This window comes from Siphateles boraxobius, unplaced genomic scaffold, assembly GCF_051911475.1.
Source record: "Siphateles boraxobius isolate OS27281-9 unplaced genomic scaffold, OSU_SipBor_1 77, whole genome shotgun sequence".
NCBI lineage: Eukaryota > Metazoa > Chordata > Actinopteri > Cypriniformes > Leuciscidae > Siphateles > Siphateles boraxobius.
Genome location: NW_027509205.1, coordinates 24141750 through 24161602, shown reverse-complemented (window position 1 = coordinate 24161602; position 19853 = coordinate 24141750). Strand labels below are relative to the sequence as shown.

Genomic DNA, 19853 nt, shown 5'->3' with positions numbered 1-19853 from the left:
TGAATATAAAGTGTGAATAATGTATTTTGTAAATGAGACCATTTTAATTCCATATCTCTGCTGGGCTTTCTGTGAATATTATAGATCGAACTAACTTTTTCCAGAACAGAGTGTGTTTGAATGATTCAGCATCACGTTCAAACCCTTTTTTCCATCGTCTCCGTTTGTTATGCAACCGATGCATTGTTTCGATATCAGGAATCAGCTGTCAGAACATGTTCCACGCATCCACACGAGTGTGTTTGTGTGCTTTGGATCCTCCGCTGATGAACACCGTCAGATTTGGCCCCAGTAACGGGTTGAAATGAATGAGGTGCGTGCGTGCGTGCGTGCGTGCGTGCGTGCGTGCGTGCGTGCGTGCGTGCGTGCGTGTGTGTGTGTGTGAGGTTTAGGGCAGTTTCAATAGCGGTCAAGAGTTTGGATGCATATTCCACGTTAGAGTAATTGTGCAGTGATGAAAACTCTTAAATAATGTTAATGGAAGTCTGGGAATTATTCAAAATCATAAATCCAGAAAATGTGTGGTTGTATGTGCGATTATATTTAAATTAGTTTTTGCAGAAAATTCTGAAAAAAATTCAAACAGAATTTTCTGAAAAATTATAACATTTCATGGGGCCCTATTTTTGTATAAAATAGTAATATATTATTAAATTGTTAAAGTTTTTTAAATTCAATTTATTAAACATACTTTTGATTTTAAATAAATCATTAAAACTAAATTAAATAAATTGTTGTATATAATTGCAAATATAATTGTGATTATATGTGTGTGTCTGGATTGCAATTAATTATTAAACTTTAGTATAACCATTAAAACAGAAAGAAGAATTTGATTGGTTTCAGTTTCTAAAATAAAACTGAATTTGGGAAAAAATAAAAAATTTCTTTAGGCCTTACAATTTTTACATTTTATATTTAATTCATATGTAGGCACAATTTATATGTATCCTTATCTTTCCTTCAAAATATGCACGTCACCACCATCCGAAAGTGCCTAACTACGTCTCACACACACACACACACACACACACACACACACTACAGGATGATGCACACACTGTGTATTTGCAGTGTTTCTCTGAGTTTTGTCTGATCTCACGCATGTTGTGTTTCCAGGTTAAAGCTCTACGTCCACAGTCATGATGACATCAGAGTGTTTCTGAAGGCAGAGCAGAAACAACACAACTCTCTCAGGTAAGAGTATATCTGTCTGTCTATCTCTATCTATCGGTCTGTCTATCTCTATCTATCCGTCTGTCTATCTCTATCTATCGGTCTGTCTATCTCTATCTATCCGTCTGTCTATCTCTATCTATCCGTCTGTCTATCTCTATCTATCCGTCTGTCTATCTCTATCTATCGGTCTGTCTATCTCTATCTATCGGTCTGTCTATCTCTATCTATCTCTATCCGTCTGTCTATCTCTATCTATCGGTCTGTCTATCTCTGTCTATCTCTATCTATCCGTCTGTCTATCTCTATCTATCGGTCTGTCTATCTCTATCTATCGGTCTGTCTATCTCTATCTATCGGTCTGTCTATCTCTATCTATCCGTCTGTCTATCTCTATCTATCAGTCTGTCTATCTCTATCTATCCGTCTGTCTATCTATCTATCCATCTGTCTATTTCTATCTATCCGACTGTCTATTTCTATCTATCGGTCTGTCTACCTCTTTCTATCAGTCTGTCTATCTCTATCTATCGGTCTGTCTATCTTTATCTATCCGTCTGTCTATCTATCTATCCATCTGTCTATTTCTATCTATCCGACTGTCTATTTCTATCTATCGGTCTGTCTACCTCTTTCTATCAGTCTGTCTATCTCTATCTATCGGTCTGTCTATCTTTATCTATCCGTCTGTCTATCTCTATCTATCCGACTGTCTATCTCTATCTATCCATCTGTCCAGCTCTATCTATCGGTCTGTCTATCTCTATCTATCGGTCTGTCTATCTCTATCTATCCATCTGTCCAGCTCTATCTATCGGTCTGTCTATCTCTATCTATCGGTCTGTCTATCTCTATCTATCGGTCTGTCTATCTCTATCTATCCGTCTGTCTATCTCTATCTATCGGTCTGTCTATCTCTATCTATCTCTATCTATCCGTCTGTCTATCTCTATCTATCCGTCTGTCTATTTCTATCTATCCATCTGTCTATTTCTATCTATCCGACTGTCTATTTCTATCTATCGGTCTGTCTACCTCTTTCTATCGGTCTGTCTATCTCTATCTATCGGTCTGTCTATCTTTATCTATCCGTCTGTCTATCTATCTATCCATCTGTCTATTTCTATCTATCCGACTGTCTATTTCTATCTATCGGTCTGTCTACCTCTTTCTATCAGTCTGTCTATCTCTATCTATCGGTCTGTCTATCTTTATCTATCCATCTGTCCAGCTCTATCTATCCATCTGTCTATCTCTATCTATCCGTCTGTCCAGCTCTATCTATCCATCTGTCTATCTCTATCTATCCATCTGTCTATCTCTATCTATCCGTTTGTCTATCTATCCATCTGTCTATCTCTATCTATCTATCCATCTGTCTGTCTATCAATCTATCTGTCTATCTATCTATCCATCCATCTGTCTGTCTGTCTATCTATCTATCTATCCGTCTTTCTATCTATCCATCTGTCTATCTATCTGTCTGTCTATCTCTATCTATCCATCTGTCTGTATCTATCTATCCATCTGTCTGTATCTATCCAGCTGTCTATCTATCCGTCTGTCTGTCTCTATCTATCTATCCGTCTGTCTATCTATCTGTCTGTCTGTCTCTATCAATCTATCCGTCTTTCTCTCTATGTGTCTCTCTCTGTCTGTCCATCTGTCTATCTATCTATCCGTCTGTCTATCTCTATCTATCCATCTCTCTATCTCTATCTATCCATCTGTCTGTATCTATCCAGCTGTCTATCTATCCGTCTGTCTGTCTCTATCTATCTATCCGTCTGTCTATCTATCTGTCTGTCTGTTTCTATCAATCTATCCGTCTTTCTCTCTATGTGTCTCTGTCTGTCTGTCTGTCTATCCATCTATATATAAGTCTATCTATCTATAAGTCTGTCTGTCTTTCTATCTGTCCCTCAGTTTGTCTATCCGTCTATAAGTCTCTCTTTCTATCTATAAGTCTGTCTATCTATCTATCTATCCGTCTGTCTATCTGTCTTTCTATCTGTTTGTCTGTCTATCTATCTATCGATCTGTCTGTCTGTTTTCTGTTGACAAAGCAAATCCACTTTGATGAGATTGATACGGTAAAACCCAAGCAATCGTTACTGTTCGTATCACGGTGATCAAGAGCTAAGATTCAGTTATGATAATTAGCGTTTGGTTTCTGACCAATCAGAGCAGAGCAGCTCCCAGAGAGGCGGAGCTTAGAGAGACTGAATCCTTTAACGAAGCGTTTCAGACACTGAGAAAAGAGCTGATGTTATGAGGAAATGAAAGTGTTTTTGATCTTGAATGCACATAAACCTGTTGTAAGAGATTCTGTTTTTGTTCTCAACGCTTTAGGGCCTAATCTGAGCATGTGACGTGGGTTTTTAGGCTTCCTGTCCTTGTAAATGCCACTGGAGTGATAAGTGTGTGTTTTATAGACAACAGAGGCTTTCAATTGGCTGAAACCCTCTCCTTGATTTATTTCTCCTTTTATGAAATCGACACAAAATGCTTTATAGGAATGACATCACTGCTCATAAATTCCCCCGGAGTTACGCAGTTTTATCGCTTCGGGACTCGTCAGAGATGATTTTGTTTTCCTGTCAGAGCGCCGTGTGAGACTCGTAAAGCTCAGCGAACTGATCCTGGATCAGTGGCTTGTGTTATCCATCAAGAGATTAACATTTTTAATCGAATTAATCACAAGTTGATTGCACATACATTTTGGCTTAGAAATGACCCAGTCAAGTGTTTGAAGAGAAAAGCATTGGATAGACATTACAACAAAAAAATATTTAATTAATATTTAAAAATATTTAATTAATGCGGCTTAGAGGTTGCATGAATAAGAATGAACGATGATACATTTATATAAAATATATTTATTATCATCATATTGACTAAGCCTCCTTGGATGATTTTATTTTATTTGCACTGAGTTTTATTATTAAGTATTAGTAATTCATAATTAGTAATTAAGTACTAATTTATTTAATGTGTGTGTGTATATATATATTGTTTAACAAATAAGTATAATAAATATGACAACATATTATATTAATTATATATATATTAATATTGTGTGTATGCACAAAATAATTAAAATTGTATGAAATATTTAAATTAAATATATAAATACACAATTAATAATTATAAATATACTTTATGTATTTATATATTTAATTTTCTTATTTAATAAAATTGATTTATATTTGTTTATAAATAAATAATTCAATTGTGTTCAAATGTATAATACATAATTTTTAAAATAATGATAATTTTTATACACACACAACACATCTGTAACTGAATTTTCTGACAGCTCACTAGTTTTTATGATTTGAATGTTTGTGCACAAAAGAACACGAGATCAAAATAGATCAGATTATGGAGTTGCTCGGCTAAAATTACTGTTTTCCACTTAAAAGATGTTTGCGTGAACGCTGAGAACATACCTGTGGTCGAGAGTCTCTTCTGCGCTCCAACACACACACACACTCACTCACTCACTCACACACTTATATAAGTTTATAAGTCTATAGAGTATTTACCTGCCTATGTAAAATCACATACTGGTAACATATAAGTCATCATTTGAACCTTTATTGTATTTTTTTTAATCATTAGATGCATTAGGTTATTCGATTCAATTGAAATCCAATACTTGCATTTAAAAGTGTGATCTGGCCATTTTGTCTCCGACACGCAATGAATTGTGGGGTAGGCAAGGCTAAGGATCCTTCTGATGAATCCTGCACTCACGGGAAGAGGAGGATGCGTTTTGAAGGCGCCTTCGAAGGACCTTGAGTTTAGAGAGTTGAGTTTAGAGCGTTGAGCTTAGAGCATTGAGCTTAGAGAGTTGAGCTTAGAGAGTTGAGCTTAGAGAGTTGAGCTTAGAGAGTTGAGTTTAGAGAGTTGAGCTTAGAGAGTTGAGCTTAGGGTGTTGAGTTTAGGGTGTTGAGCTTAGAGAGTTGATCTTAGGATGTTGAGCTTAGAGAGTTGAGCTTAGGGTGTTGAGCTTAGAGAGTTGACCTTAGAGAGTTGAGCTTAGAGAGTTGAGCCTAGGGTGTTGAGCTTAGAGAGTTGAGCTTAGGGTGTTGAGCTTAGAGAGTTGAGCTTAGGGTGTTGAGCTTAGAGAGTTGAGCTTAGGGTGTTGAGCTTAGAGAGTTGACCTTAGAGAGTTGAGCTTAGAGAGTTGAGCCTAGGGTGTTGAGCTTAGAGAGTTGAGCTTAGAGAGTTGAGCTTAGAGAGTTGAGCTTAGAGAGTTGAGCTTAGAGAGTTGAGCTTAGGGTGTTGAGCTTAGAGAGTTGAGTTTAGAGAGTTGAGTTTAGAGAGTTGAGCTTAGGGTGTTGAGCTTTGGGTGTTGAGCTTTGGGTGTTGAGCTTAGAGAGTTGAGTTTAGAGAGTTGAGCTTAGAGAGTTGAGCTTAGGGTGTTGAGTTTAGAGCGTTGAGTTTAGAGCGTTGAGTTTAGAGCGTTGAGTTTAGAGCGTTGAGTTTAGAGCGTTGAGTTTAGAGCGTTGAGTTTAGAGCGTTGAGTTTAGAGCGTTGAGCTTAGAGAGTTGGGTTTAGGGCGTTGAGCTTAGAGCGTTGAGCTTAGAGCGTTGAGTTTAGAGCGTTGAGCTTAGGGCGCTGAGCTTACGGCGTTGAGCTGAGAGAGTTGAGCTTAGAGCGTTGAGCTTAGGGCGTTGAGCTTAGGGCGTTGAGCTTAGGGAGTTGAGCTTAGAGAGTTGAGCTTAGGGCGTTGAGCTTAGAGCGTTGAACTTAGGGCGTTGAGCTTAGGGCGTTGAGCTTAGGGCGTTGAGCTTATGGCGTTGAGCTTAGAGCGTTGAGCTTAGAGCGTTGAGCTTAGAGCGTTGAGCTTAGAGCGTTGAGCTTAGAGAGTTGAGCTTAGAGAGTTGAGCTTAGGGCGTTGAGCTTAGAGAGTTGAGCTTAGAGAGTTGAGTTTAGAGAGTTGAGCTTAGAGAGTTGAGCTTAGGGTGTTGAGTTTAGAGAGTTGAGCTTAGAGAGTTGAGTTTAGAGCGTTGAGTTTAGAGAGTTGAGTTTAGAGAGTTGGGTTTAGGGCGTTGAGCTTAGAGAATTGAGCTTAGGGCGTTGAGCTTAGGGCGTTGAGCTTAGGGCGTTGAGCTTAGGGCGTTGAGCTTACGGCGTTGAGCTTAGAGTGTTGAGCTTAGGGCGTTGAGCTTAGGGCGCTGAGCTTAGGGCGTTGAGCTTAGAGAGTTGACTTTAGAGAGTTGAGCTTAGGGCGTTGAGCTTAGGGCGTTGAGCTTAGGGCGTTGAGCTTAGGGCGTTGAGCTTAGGGCGTTGAGCTTAGAGCGTTGAGCTTAGGGCGTTGAGCTTAGGGCGTTGAGCTTAGGGCGTTGAGCTTAGGGCGTTGAGCTGAGAGAGTTGAGTTTAGAGCGTTGAGCTTAGGGCGTTGAGCTTAGGGCGTTGAGCTTAGGGCGTTGAGCTTAGGGCGTTGAGCTTAGGGCGTTGAGCTTAGGGCGTTGAGTTTATGGCGTTGAGCTTAGAGCGTTGAGCTTAGGGCGTTGAGCTTAGGGCGTTGAGCTTAGGGCGTTGAGCTTAGGGCGTTGAGCTTAGGGCGTTGAGCTTAGGGCGTTGAGCTTAGGGCGTTGAGCTGAGAGAGTTGAGCTTAGGGCGTTGAGCTTAGGGCGTTGAGCTTAGGGCGTTGAGCTTAGGGCGTTGAGCTTAGGGCGTTGAGCTTAGGGCGTTGAGCTTATGGCGTTGAGCTTAGAGCGTTGAGCTTAGAGCGTTGAGCTTAGAGCGTTGAGCTTAGAGAGTTGAGCTTAGAGAGTTGAGCTTAGGGCGTTGAGCTTAGAGCGTTGAGCTTAGAGCGTTGAGCTTAGGGCGTTGAGCTTAGGGCGTTGAGCTTAGGGCGTTGAGCTTAGGGCGTTGAGCTTAGGGCGTTGAGCTTAGGGCGTTGAGCTTAGGGCGTTGAGCTTAGGGCGTTGAGCTTATGGCGTTGAGCTTAGAGCGTTGAGTTTAGAGAGTTGAGCTTAGAGAGTTGAGCTTAGAGAGTTGAGCTTAGAGAGTTGAGCTTAGAGAGTTGAGCTTAGAGAGTTGAGCTTAGAGAGTTGAGCTTAGAGAGTTGAGCTTAGAGCGTCGAGCTTAGAGCGTCGAGCTTAGAGCGTCGAGCTTAGAGCGTCGAGCTTAGAGCTTAGAGTTGTTCAGCGTGATCCGGCTTCTTTTCCTTCGCGGTGAGTTTTTCCTCTTTGATTTGATTTGGATATTTTTGTGTCTGAGGATCTGTTGAACACGTGAAGTGTGTGAGGATCTGAGTTTATTTGGCCTGTGAAACAGAAGGAGTGTGTGAGGATCTGTTGAACAGAAGGAGTGTGTGAGGATCTGTTGAACAGGAGTGTGTGAGGAGTGTGTGAGGATCTGTTAAACAGAAGGAGTGTGTGAGGAGTGTGTGAGGATCTGTTGAACAGAAGGAGTGTGTGAGGATCTGTTGAACAGAAGGAGTGTGTGAGGATCTGTTGAACAGAAGGAGTGTGTGATGATCTGTTGAACAGAAGGAGTGTGTGAGGAGTGTGTGAGGATCTGTTGAACAGAAGGAGTGTGTGAGGATCTGTTGAACAGAAGGAGTGTGTGAGGATCTGTTGAACAGAAGGAGTGTGTGAGGATCTGTTGAACAGAAGGAGTGTGTGAGGATCTGTTGAACAGAAGGAGTGTGTGAGGATCTGTTGAACAGAAGGAGTGTGTGAGGATCTGTTAAACAGAAGGAGTGTGTGAGGAGTGTGTGAGGATCTGTTGAACAGAAGGAGTGTGTGAGGATCTGTTAAACAGAAGGAGTGTGTGAGGAGTGTGTGAGGATCTGTTGAACAGAAGGAGTGTGTGAGGAGTGTGTGAGGAGTGTGTGAGGAGTGTGTGAGGAGTGTGTGAGGATCTGTTGAACAGAAGGAGTGTGTGAGGATCTGTTGAACAGAAGGAGTGTGTGAGGATCTGTTGAGTAGGAGTGTGTGAGGATCTGTTGAGTAGGAGTGTGTGAGGATCTGTTGAACAGAAGGAGTGTGTGAGGATCTGTTGAACAGAAGGAGTGTGTGAGGAGTGTGTGAGGAGTGTGTGAGGAGTGTGTGAGGATCTGTTGAACAGGAGTGTGTGAGGAGTGTGTGAGGATCTGTTGAACAGGAGTGTGTGAGGAGTGCGTGAGGATCTGTTGAACAGGAGTGTGTGAGGAGTGTGTGAGGAGTGTGTGAGGAGTGTTTGAGGAGTGTGTGAGGAGTGTGTGAGGATCTGTTGAACAGAAGGAGTGTGTGAGGATCTGTTGAACAGGAGTGTGTGAGGAGTGTGTGAGGATCTGTTGAACAGGAGTGTGTGAGGAGTGTGTGAGGATCTGTTGAACAGGAGTGTGTGAGGAGTGTGTGAGGAGTGTGTGAGGAGTGTGTGAGGAGTGTGTGAGGAGTGTGTGAGGAGTGTTTGAGGAGTGTGTGAGGAGTGTGTGAGGATCTGTTGAACAGAAGGAGTGTGTGAGGATCTGTTGAACAGGAGTGTGTGAGGAGTGTGTGAGGAGTGTTTGAGGAGTGTGTGAGGAGTGTGTGAGGATCTGTTGAACAGAAGGAGTGTGTGAGGATCTGTTGAACAGAAGGAGTGTGTGAGGATCTGTTGAACAGAAGGAGTGTGTGAGGAGTGTGTGAGGATCTGTTGAACAGAAGTGTGTGAGGAGTGTGTGAGGAGTGTGTGAGGAGTGTGTGAGGAGTGTGTGAGGAGTGTGTGAGGAGTGTGTGAGGAGTGTGTGAGGATCTGTTGAACAGGAGTGTGTGAGGAGTGTGTGAGGAGTGTGTGAGGAGTGTGTGAGGAGTGTGTGAGGAGTGTGTGAGGAGTGTTTGAGGAGTGTGTGAGGAGTGTGTGAGGATCTGTTGAACAGAAGGAGTGTGTGAGGATCTGTTGAACAGAAGGAGTGTGTGAGGAGTGTGTGAGGATCTGTTGAACAGAAGGAGTGTGTGAGGAGTGTGTGAGGATCTGTTGAACAGGAGTGTGTGAGGAGTGTGTGAGGAGTGTGTGAGGAGTGTGTGAGGAGTGTGTGAGGAGTGTGTGAGGAGTGTGTGAGGAGTGTGTGAGGATCTGTTGAACAGAAGGAGTGTGTGAGGATCTGTTGAACAGAAGGAGTGTGTGAGGATCTGTTGAACAGAAGGAGTGTGTGAGGAGTGTGTGAGGATCTGTTGCATGTTCTTCACGGATCCCGAATCCCTGATGTCACGAGAGCGAGAGTGAAAGGCCTCGGTGTGTGTGTTCAAGCTGTTCCTGGTTCATGTTGAACGAGTTTCCGGCCGTGAGTTTTAGCCTCCGGTTGATGTTTATGGAGATTCCTGTCGTTCCTCCAAACATGATGTCATGGGAATCTTCTGGAAGAGGAGAACGTCAACACAGAGATGCATTAATATTACAACCAGTATAATTGTATTCATGATTAATCAGTGTGGTAACGTCTCTTCTGCTCAACAAAGCTGCGTTCATTAGATAAAAATATACAGAGAAAATTATTAAATATTATTCCAATGTAAATCAGCTGTTTTCTATGTGAATATATTATAAAGTGTAATTTATTCCTGTGATCAAAGCTGAATTTTCAGCATCATTACTCCAGTCTTCAGTGTCACGTGATCCTTCAGAAATCAAGTTTCAAGTTTAATTAATTAATAAAACACATTTAAAAAATGCAATACAAATCCTAAATATACACACTTTAGATAATACACACAAATTTAATATAATATACACATTTAAGAAAGGAAATAAAATAATTCTAATATGATTTAATGCTCAAGAAACATTGCAATTACTACTAATTTTCAGTATTTAATTAACATTAGATGTATTCAGATATTATAAATGATAAATTATATTTTTAATTATATTTTGCAGGAGGAACATTTTTAGGTTCCTACATATTTTTGAGAAATCTTTCAATTATTAATGTTGAAAACATTCAAATATGATTGAAAAGGCTGATTGAAATAGCCAGATATTGTTGTCTGTGTTTTGAAATGTGACTTCATTTGTCGGTGTTGTTTTTGTCAGGTTTCTCGAGCTGGACCTGAAGAAAAGTCTGCAGGAAAACCTCATGCATAAGACTATCGTGGAATACCCAGAAGTCTTTGTGGTTCTGAAACGGCACAGTCAGGAGTTCCTCGCTCACACACCGGGTACAAAAACACTAAACACACATGCACAGTATATCATACATCACAAGCAGAAAACATGCTTTATTCAATCATTCAATGTTAAATGCATTATTTATTATTTTGCATATGGAATTTTCTTAGTTTTTTAATTAATTTTGAGCAATAGTTTTTGACATTTAAGCAAGTACTTTGCATATAAAAGTTTATTGATATTTTTATTTAAATAAATAATCCTATGTTAGATGTATTAAAAATAACATGATCAACTATAATTGACATTATTAATTCTAATATTTTGCACCAGAAACTTGTAATTGCTCATTTTATTTATTTATTCATTCAATGTTAAGTGTATTTAACATAATATTTTATCAGTAATAGCATATAGAACATTTTTAGGTTTCTTTCATAACTTTTGCATTTATATAGAGCATAATTTACCCGTTATTTAAAGATAATACTTTAATTTTAGCAAATACTAAAAATGTTCAGTATTTAATTAATATTAGATGTGTTAAAATAATCATATATTATTTATTATATATTTTACATGAGGAACATTTTTAGGTTTCTAAATAATTTTGGGAGAAAATTCATTATTTTTTTGTTGCATTATTTACATCTTATTTTCCTTTTTTAAAGATAATACTTTAAATAATGTTAGCACTTACAATACATTTTCACGATTTAATTAACATTAGATGTGTTTAAATAATAATATATTATTAATGATAAATTATTTTTTCTAAATGATCAAGAAATGTTTCATTCATTCTTAGTTGCATATTTATACAGTATTATTTACCCCTTATTTTACTTTTTAAGTTTATTACTTTAAATAATTTCAGCAACAACTACACATTTTCAGTATTTAATATTAGATGTTATATGTATGCAATAGAAATTTTACATTTGTAAAAATCATGATAAATAAACATTTTCTCCCCCTATTCCTATTTTACTTTTAAAACTTTACTGAAGATTTTGGGTAGTTATTAATATTCTCAGTGATAAATGTCACTACTATAATATTTTATTAAATTTTTTAGTATATTACATTGGAGATTGTTTAATAATCATAAAAACCTTAATGATCCTTCATTTCTTGTTTGGTTCTTTTGATGGGGTGAAACATCATCTGTGAGATAAACCTCGTTCATTCTCTCACTGATCAAAAGCTCGTCATGTGTTAATTGTGTTAATTGTGTTAATTGTGTGGCGTAACTCGTTGATCTACAAGCCTCTGATAAAGACGAATGTGAATGTGATCGATGTGGGAGAGATTCTCAGTAACCTCGGCTTCATTTGTTTATAGTGTTTGCGAGTCATCTCATCATAAAGATGTTTATGATGAAACACACACACACACACACACACTTATATGCAGAACATGTGTACTACTTGCCGTTGTGGAACTCAAGCGTTTCTGAAAAGGTCGAGGGAGAAAGAAAAAGCGAGAGAAAAATGAACCTGCCAATGGGGTAAAAAAGAAATCTTAATTCAAACAGAAACAATATTATTTTTCTGACGCCATTGGCAGATCATTCTGATAGTTTTAAACATCAACGCACTTCATTTAGATTTCTTCCCCCATAAAACAAGACTTAATATCTTATGGCATTTTACTACTTTAGTAAATACATCTTGATTTAAGAATTATATGGCCAATTTATGATCTAATTTTCGTGATATGTTTATATTATATTATACGACTTCTGGAAACCGATTCTGCATCAGCTGTAAATCGGACGTTTCATCACTACACGATTTTTAGCTTTCTAAATAATTTTCAGAAATAATGTTCATTCTCTTTTTTTTTTTTCCATATTTATACTGCATTATTTACTCCTTATTTTACATACCTGCAAACTAGTTGCTTTTCGGCGAAATTCTCCGTTTTGAAACAAAATGTGTCATTTATGTCCTTTATAAAGGTAAATAACGCCCTGGTGTAAAAATCACAAATACACAGATTTAAGTATGTAAAAGCTGATGAGAATATTGCTTCGAAATAAATGATATTTCCTACTTGGAGAAACAAAGTAGAAACATAATTATGTCATTAAAAATGTATTATAACCTTATTATAAAAACATCCTTATGTGTGATTTAAATGAAAGTAGCTTACAAATAAACCTTTAATCTTTAATATTAGAATGATGTAGCGTATCAACTAGGATTCCTTATGGTTTACTTTACAGCATTAGTTGAGAGAGATTTTTTTTCTTGTTATGAACTGTACCTGATAGGCCCCAACTTATTCAATATTAAATCAAATTGTCAATAAATGTTTTTATTTTTATTTTATCTTTTTACTTGAAGCAAATGTCTTGAAGCAAAATGTTTTCTTGTCAGAATGCACCAGAATGCTTAATTTACATGATAAAATCATAACATTTTTCTGATGGGGAATGATGCCCCAGACCCCCTACAACAAATTACTTCGTAAACATGTCACTTTTTCACGCAGGTCTGATTTTACTTTTTTTTTGTTAAGTTTAATACTTTAAATAATTCTAGCAATTATTAAAAAATGTCAGTATTTAATTAATATGAGATGTTTAATTAATCATAATGATAAATTATATTAATTAATTATGTTTTTTTATCAATTATAAACATTTTAGCATTTTTATAAAGCATTATTTACCCCTTATTTGACTTTTTTAAAGATACTATAAATAATTCTAGCAAAAATACTGAGTAAGAAAAGCATTTTTTGCAGTGTATTTGGCCATTTTGATACCAGATTTTCGTGATTTGTTTATAATTTCAGCACTTATAATAAATTTTCACTATTTTATTAATATTAGATGTGTTTAAATAATATTATATATTATAATAAATTATATATATTTTGCATGAGAACTATTTTTCAGGTTTCTTTTTTGCATAATTATACAGCATTATTTACCCCTTATTTTACTTTTTAAATTTATTACTTTAAATAATTTTAGCAATTATTTAAAAATGTCAGTATTTAATTAATATGAGATGTTTAATTAAGCAGAAACTGATTCTGCGTCAGCTGTAAATCGAATGTTTCATCACGATACGATCAGACATCGATTCTCTTACCAGTGATACGATAATAGCTCATATATTTTCATTTATACAACAGTTGGTTCTGGTTCTCGACTCTCATTGGCTTAGAGCCTTTCCAGCCATGCGATATTCTACTAATATTACACGGTTTAAACGGTAATATTACAGTTTCACAGTTCGTATCCCTCGGCTTGTTTCTGCCGGATCAAAACCGGCAACATTTCTCACAGAAAGCGTCGATGGTGGAGAAGCAAACCCACTGTAATCGGACTTCTGTTATTGTGTCACGGAATATAGTTTAAGGAGAGAATCCAAGTTTTTTAGACCTCTCGATCTTATGTCATTTTACTACTTTAGTAAATGCACCTTGATTTAAGAAATGTTTGATATTTGCACTGGAAACCAGACAAAAACACTAAGAAAAGCATTTTTTGTCGTGTGCTATAATGCAGCAAGCAAACGTCCAACATGCACTTGTTTCCTCTGGTTTCAGAGCGTTCCGGTGCGCGCGTCTCCAGTTCCCCGGATAAACCGCGTTCAGAAGTGGCCAAGAGGCCGAGAGTCGTGCCAGAAGACGAAGAGCTGGAGGACGGAGAGCTTCGGAGTGACCAGGAGGAAGAAAACACTGAAGATGACGATGGTAATCTCGCTGAAACTGAGAGTAAAGTGCCAGTAACACCTCATGATGATGACGGTGACGAGGAAGAGCTTCACAACAGTGTTCTGGAGGATAAAACCAGCCAAAACCAAGAAACGATGATGGTTTCTGGTGATGTTGATGGTCAGGTCTGCACTGAGACGTTCACTGATGAAGGAAATACGGTTTCCGTTTCACAAAACGTCCCTGAACTTCCTGAGGAAAACATAAAAGATGATAGCCGTGCGAAGCATGAGATTGGCGCTCAGCATGACTTCAGTCAAACATGCATCGACGAAAGTTCATCATGCGATCGTTCTGATGCAAGTGAAACTGAAGGCCAGGAAAAACAACCGTAATGCAAGTAACATTTATTCCGATTCGTGCAGATGTTACACTCGTGTAGGCGCCGAAAACCCTCATGCACACTGCAAAAACATGCTTTTCTTACTCAATGTTTTTGTCTCGTTTCCAGTCCAAATATCAAACATTTCTTAAATCAAGATGCATTTACTGAAGATATAAAGTCTTGTCTTGTGGGGAAATTGATCAAAACGAAGTGAGTTTTTGCTTAAAAAAAGCAAAATGATCTGCCAATGGGGTGAGAGAAAAATAATGTTTCTGTTTGAATTCAGATTGTTTTTCTCACCCCATTGGCAGATCATTTTGCTTTTTTTAAGCATCAGCTCACTTAATTTTGATTAATTCCCCCAGAAAACAGGACATAATATCTTATATCATTTTACTCATCTAGTAACTGCATCTCGATTTAAGAAACATTTGATATTTGGACTGGAAACAAGACAAAAACACTAAGAAAAGCATTTTTTGCAGTGTTTATACTAGTGAGGGTCACAGAACGATCCTGATAATCAGACCGTAGTTGATGAGACTTCAGAAATGACTCAGATTAAGACAACCGCAGGAACTGTTGCTGAGGCAATGATGTTTTTAAGCGCTGATAGGTGATATATTTTAAACGCTGATAAGTGATATCAGGCTTCACACGTCATTGTGTTCATAGAGACGGACAAACACATTAACGTTTCTGAAAAATCACGCTTTTGCAGAACTCGTGAAATGCTGCATGTTCTGTCATCAACCTCAGGAAATAATGTTAAAGTAGCTGTTCAAATTATTTGTTTTTGTCTTGATTTAATGTGAATATCAATTTTATATATAACAAAGTTTGTTAGCCTGCATTCTTATTTTGTGCATTAGAATTGCATCAGAAAACGTAACTGCGATTCACAGGATTGTTGCGCTTCAGATATACACGCATTTTTTATTTCATGTTTGTTTTCCGACATGCTTTTTTTTGGCAAACATTTGTGTATTTATGTAGAAGTATTTTTATGCCACGTGCCTCTTTAATAAACTTCTGCATCTGTTTGTGAATATTGCCAGTTTTGAGTCATTTTTTGTTAATGATGCACATTTAGGGGTCATTTACACGACACCGTTATTAACTAGTTATTAACAACCTATCAGATCAGATTTTTTCAGCAGGAAACTAACCTTCACTATTCTTCTTGTTCAATTATTTCCTGCAAATGAATTGCATTGTGGGATAGTTTTACTGCACATTTTGTCAAATGTAGTAGGTTATCCAGGATTTCTATGCACATACTGTGCACAATTTCATGTGATTTGTTTATGAAATTTGACGACACAGATTCACTTTTGTTATAAAATATTATTTGTAATTTATTTCTAATGCCTTAAGTCTTTGTGTTTATTCTACTCTCTAAAATACTGTACAGTTAGATGTTATTTTATATATTTTTTTTCAGGAATTTTAATCATGTTTAATTTAAAATCTATTTCTTCTAATCATGTGTATGTGTGTGTGTGTGTGTGTGTGTGTGTGTGTGTGTGTGTGTGTGTGTGTGTGTGTGTGTGTGTGTGTGTGTGTGTGTGTGTGTGTGTGTGTGTGTGTGTGTGTGTGTGTGTGTGAATGTATGTATATATATATATATATATAATTTAATTAAATCTTTATTTATTACTTTTTTTAAATTACATTTTTTATTAGAATAATTAAAATAAGAGTAATTTTTCTCGAAACAGTTCCACGGACCCTAGTTTCAAAACTGCTGTTCTGAATATACATAATCGTTTTTTGGGTTGTTGTTTTTCCGCACATTGCATAAATATGTCTAATAGATATGATCATGCTTCCCCAGTTGATTTGATTAGTTTAAGAATTGAAAAAAAAAATAGTTTTCTATTAACATAGATGTTATGTTTAATTATCTATTTAAATATGCATTAATATACATATATTTCTGGAACATAAATATGAACATTGGATAAAGCTTTATACATAATTCTTGTTTTATTTTGTTGAAATATTACAGTTAAAGGTTTTTACTGATGGGAATTGGGATTTCTCTTTTTCTCACTGCATAAATCAGAAAATACTGTCAAAAAAATAATTTTTTTACCATTTTTAGGAATAAATTGTTGTATAAAACCAGGCCAATGATAGATGAACAAACCCCTCAGTAAAAACCTTCAGAATATAGATATGAATAAAACTGTAAAGTTTGGTGTGTATAACTGCTGCTGAAGTGGAGGACAAAACTCTTACAGCCTTTAAAGTTGAGTTTAGTTAATGTATAGTAATTGAAATCTACATAACGCAAATAGAAAAGGTCAATACTTAGCCAAAGTGTATTTTGCATGTTTTCTTTCCACTAGTTTAAACAACACTATGAAACGCCAAATAGCCCAAAATCTCACAGTGAAATGATGCATGAAAAACAGTTTTCTAGAGTCTAGCCTTGAGAAAATCCCACTATTGGACGGAGAAATTTATTATCAGTGTGCATCTCTAGTTTTAGTTTTATATCAGAATAACAGGACTTGATTTTCTCCAAGAGAAATTGATCATATGATGAAAATACAAAAGTGGCTGAAATATAAGAGGAATTGATGATGTCAGCTAAAAAAGGAAAGTCCTTTCATTATGATTTTTTCCCCCGGTATGAATAACGTGCACTGCCGAATCCTTTAAAAGAAGACCAGAATATGAAATAAGAAAGTAAATCGTGTCCTTTTAGACCTCACGTTGAGTGTAATGTGTGTATTGGTGTATTTGAGGGCATGAGCCGGTGAGGTTTTCTATCTGTGGACTCCAGAAAATGTGTGTTTCCACCGGATGTGTGTTTTTAGAGTGATGAGAGTGTGTTCTGCCCATCACGCGTGAGATTAAGCTGTTTTACGCTGAAACGATCACCACAAGCTGCTCATCATCGGAGCGTTATCGAGAACAGACAGAGAAACCCCAGTTAAACAGGCAGGCCTGATGCTGGCTAAGAGATTGAGCTGTTAGATCTGGTTTAGATGAAGCATCAGTCTCAGACAGGACACGTTTGTTTTCTAGTACATTGGGTCCTGAAAGCATTAATTCGGACCAGAGATATTCTGTGGTCTCAGTGTAAACTCGTATCTCTGTGACCGTTTGTTTGCCAGCAGAATGATACAATCCTGCAAAGAATCCCAAACAAACATGAACAGATTGTTTGAAGGTCTTGTGGAAACATGAGAAGTTTATAAATATTTCAACTTGTAATTCAGTTCCTCAAATATGTGGTTTGGGTTTTGCGTCGTGTGTAATTAGTCGGGATGCACCGATATTTAAAAATGTTGGCTAATACCGATAATTCTTTGTATTTAAAAGCCGATAACCGATATATTGGCCGATAACCGATATATTGGCCGATAAATCTAAATCCAAATTTGTAATTACTTTTTGAGAGCCTGATTACAAAAACAAAAGTTTCACCATTAAAAGCCATGTCCCAAACACACAATTATAATTTTCTCATTATAATTTTAAGTAGCCGATATCACAGCACATAACTTTCCTTTTTTGAAGTGATTCCAATCGTATTTCAAGCAATTTAAAGCCATCATGTTGATCAGTGCGCATCTGAAGAGTCTCAGCTGAAGGAAATAATACATTATTTATCGGCATTAATGTATCAGACAAATTTTCTTATCAGAACGATAACATTTAAAATGAGCGTATATCGGCTGATACCGATATGGTGGCCGATATATCGTGCATCTCTAGTAATTGCATTTGTTGACTTCCAATGCTTTTGGAAATCAGGTGCATGCTGGGAATGTCTTTAGACAAGTTTGTTTGTCTTATTAGCTGTCTTTGTTCAACCGTCAGTATTACTGTATTTGATTTCAAGTATTATTTTTCTTGACGGTGTGTAGTTGTTATTCTAACATCCCATAATGATCTAATGTCATTGACCTGGCCAGATGTTTCGGTTGCATTTCTTGCATAAGTTGCTCTGAAAGTCATCTTGGACTCGTCTGTTGTTTGGTAATAAGCGCGTTTTCTTGCCCAATATGAACATGATCTGTGCAGCTGCTCCCCTTCATATAAAGCACATATTGTCTGTTTGTTTTGACTTATGATCATCATGCAAAACTTACTGACACGTTACAGTTTATTCTGATCGAGTTACGCAACCATCCACTGTTCATTTGGTTTTTACCGTTTATCTCGTTTACTTGCTTCTACGTGATTTGAACTGTGCATATCCTTCATGGATATTGTTGTTGCAAACTACACTAGCATTCAAAATGTGGGTGTCGGTAATATTTTATAATGTTTTTTAAAAACTTATACTCACCAAGACTGCATTTTGTGTGACCAAAAATACAGTAAAAACAGTGAAATATTATTATAATTTAAAATAGCGTTTTTTCTATGTGAATATATAGTAAAGTGTAATTTATTCCTGTGATCAAAGCTGAATTTTCAGCATCATTACTCTCTTCAGTGTCACATGATCCTTCAGAAATCACTATAATATGATGATTTGATGCTCAAGAAATATTTATGATTATTATCAGTGTTGAAAACAGTTTTGCTGCTTCGGATTTTTGTGGAAACCATTTCTGATGAACAGAGTCTTCAAAGAACAGCATTTATTTGAAATAGAATCTTCTCTAACATTTAAATGTCTTAAAAACGACTGTTCCCAAACTGTTGAACAGCAGTGTATATCCTCATTTTATCGCTATACTAAACCATGTTGGTGCCTCACATGAAGCCAACCTATCAGACTCATGTGTGCATCAATCTTGACAGGCTTGAGTTGTTACGAGCATTTCTAAGTAATCTCACGTCACTGTGGAGTTAAATCCATGTGTTTTCTGTTCATGTTTCTGCACAAGAAAACACCCGGGAGCATCTCAACCTGGCTCTCAAACCCTTTTCCACAGACAGCAACACTAACGCTTCATTTCCCCATCAAAGAGCGCTTTGTTTGAGCAGAAGAACAGACGTTTTTGCCTCTCCGCACTGCTTTTCTTACTCAGTAGTTTTGTCTTGTTTCCAGTCCAAATATCAAACATTTCTTAAATCAATGCATTTGCTAAAGTACTTAAATGACGTACGATATTACGTCTTGTTTTCTGGAGAAATACATCAAAATGAAGTGAGTTTTTTCTTAAAACAAGCAAAATTATCTGCCAACTGGGTGAGAAAAATAATTTTCTGTTTGAATTAAGATTTTTTTCTTACCCCATTGGCAGATCATTTATCTTTTTCTAAGCATCAACTCACTTAATTTTCATTTATCCCCCCGGAAAACAGGACATAATATCTTATCTCATTTTAATCATCTAAATGCATCTTGATTTAAGAATTTTTACATATTTAGACTGGAAACAAGTGTTTTTTTTTGCAAAAGTACATTTTTGCAGTGCTCAACCTGGCTCTCGAACCCTTTTCCACAGACAGCGACACTAACGCTTCATTTCCCCATCAAAGAGTGCTTTGTTTGAGCAGATGAACAGACGTTTTTGCTTCTCTCCTGACGCCTTCTCTGGAGCACAGGCTGATT

The 19853-nt window shown here is 37.0% G+C and overlaps 1 protein-coding gene across 3 annotated transcripts in view; it reads left to right on the top strand.

Annotated features, from left to right (window-relative positions):
- Nucleotides 1-15375, top strand: part of znhit6 (zinc finger HIT-type containing 6) — a 59655-nt gene extending 44280 nt beyond the window's left edge. Inside the window, exons 8-11 of one of the 3 annotated variants that reach the window (XR_013198347.1) lie at nucleotides 1120-1197; nucleotides 10192-10316; nucleotides 13834-14536; nucleotides 14638-15375. Coding sequence is in view for 1 of the 3 variants with exons in the window: in XM_077218658.1 (XP_077074773.1) it covers nucleotides 1120-1197; nucleotides 10192-10316; nucleotides 13834-14336 (706 nt within the window). In the remaining 2 variants the exon portion in view is untranslated. Of the gene's footprint in view, nucleotides 1-1119; nucleotides 1198-10191; nucleotides 10317-13833 lie in introns of all 3 variants that reach the window. The other 2 variants (XR_013198346.1, XM_077218658.1) reach the window with 2 other exon arrangements.
- Nucleotides 15376-19853: the final 4478 nt, after the last annotated feature.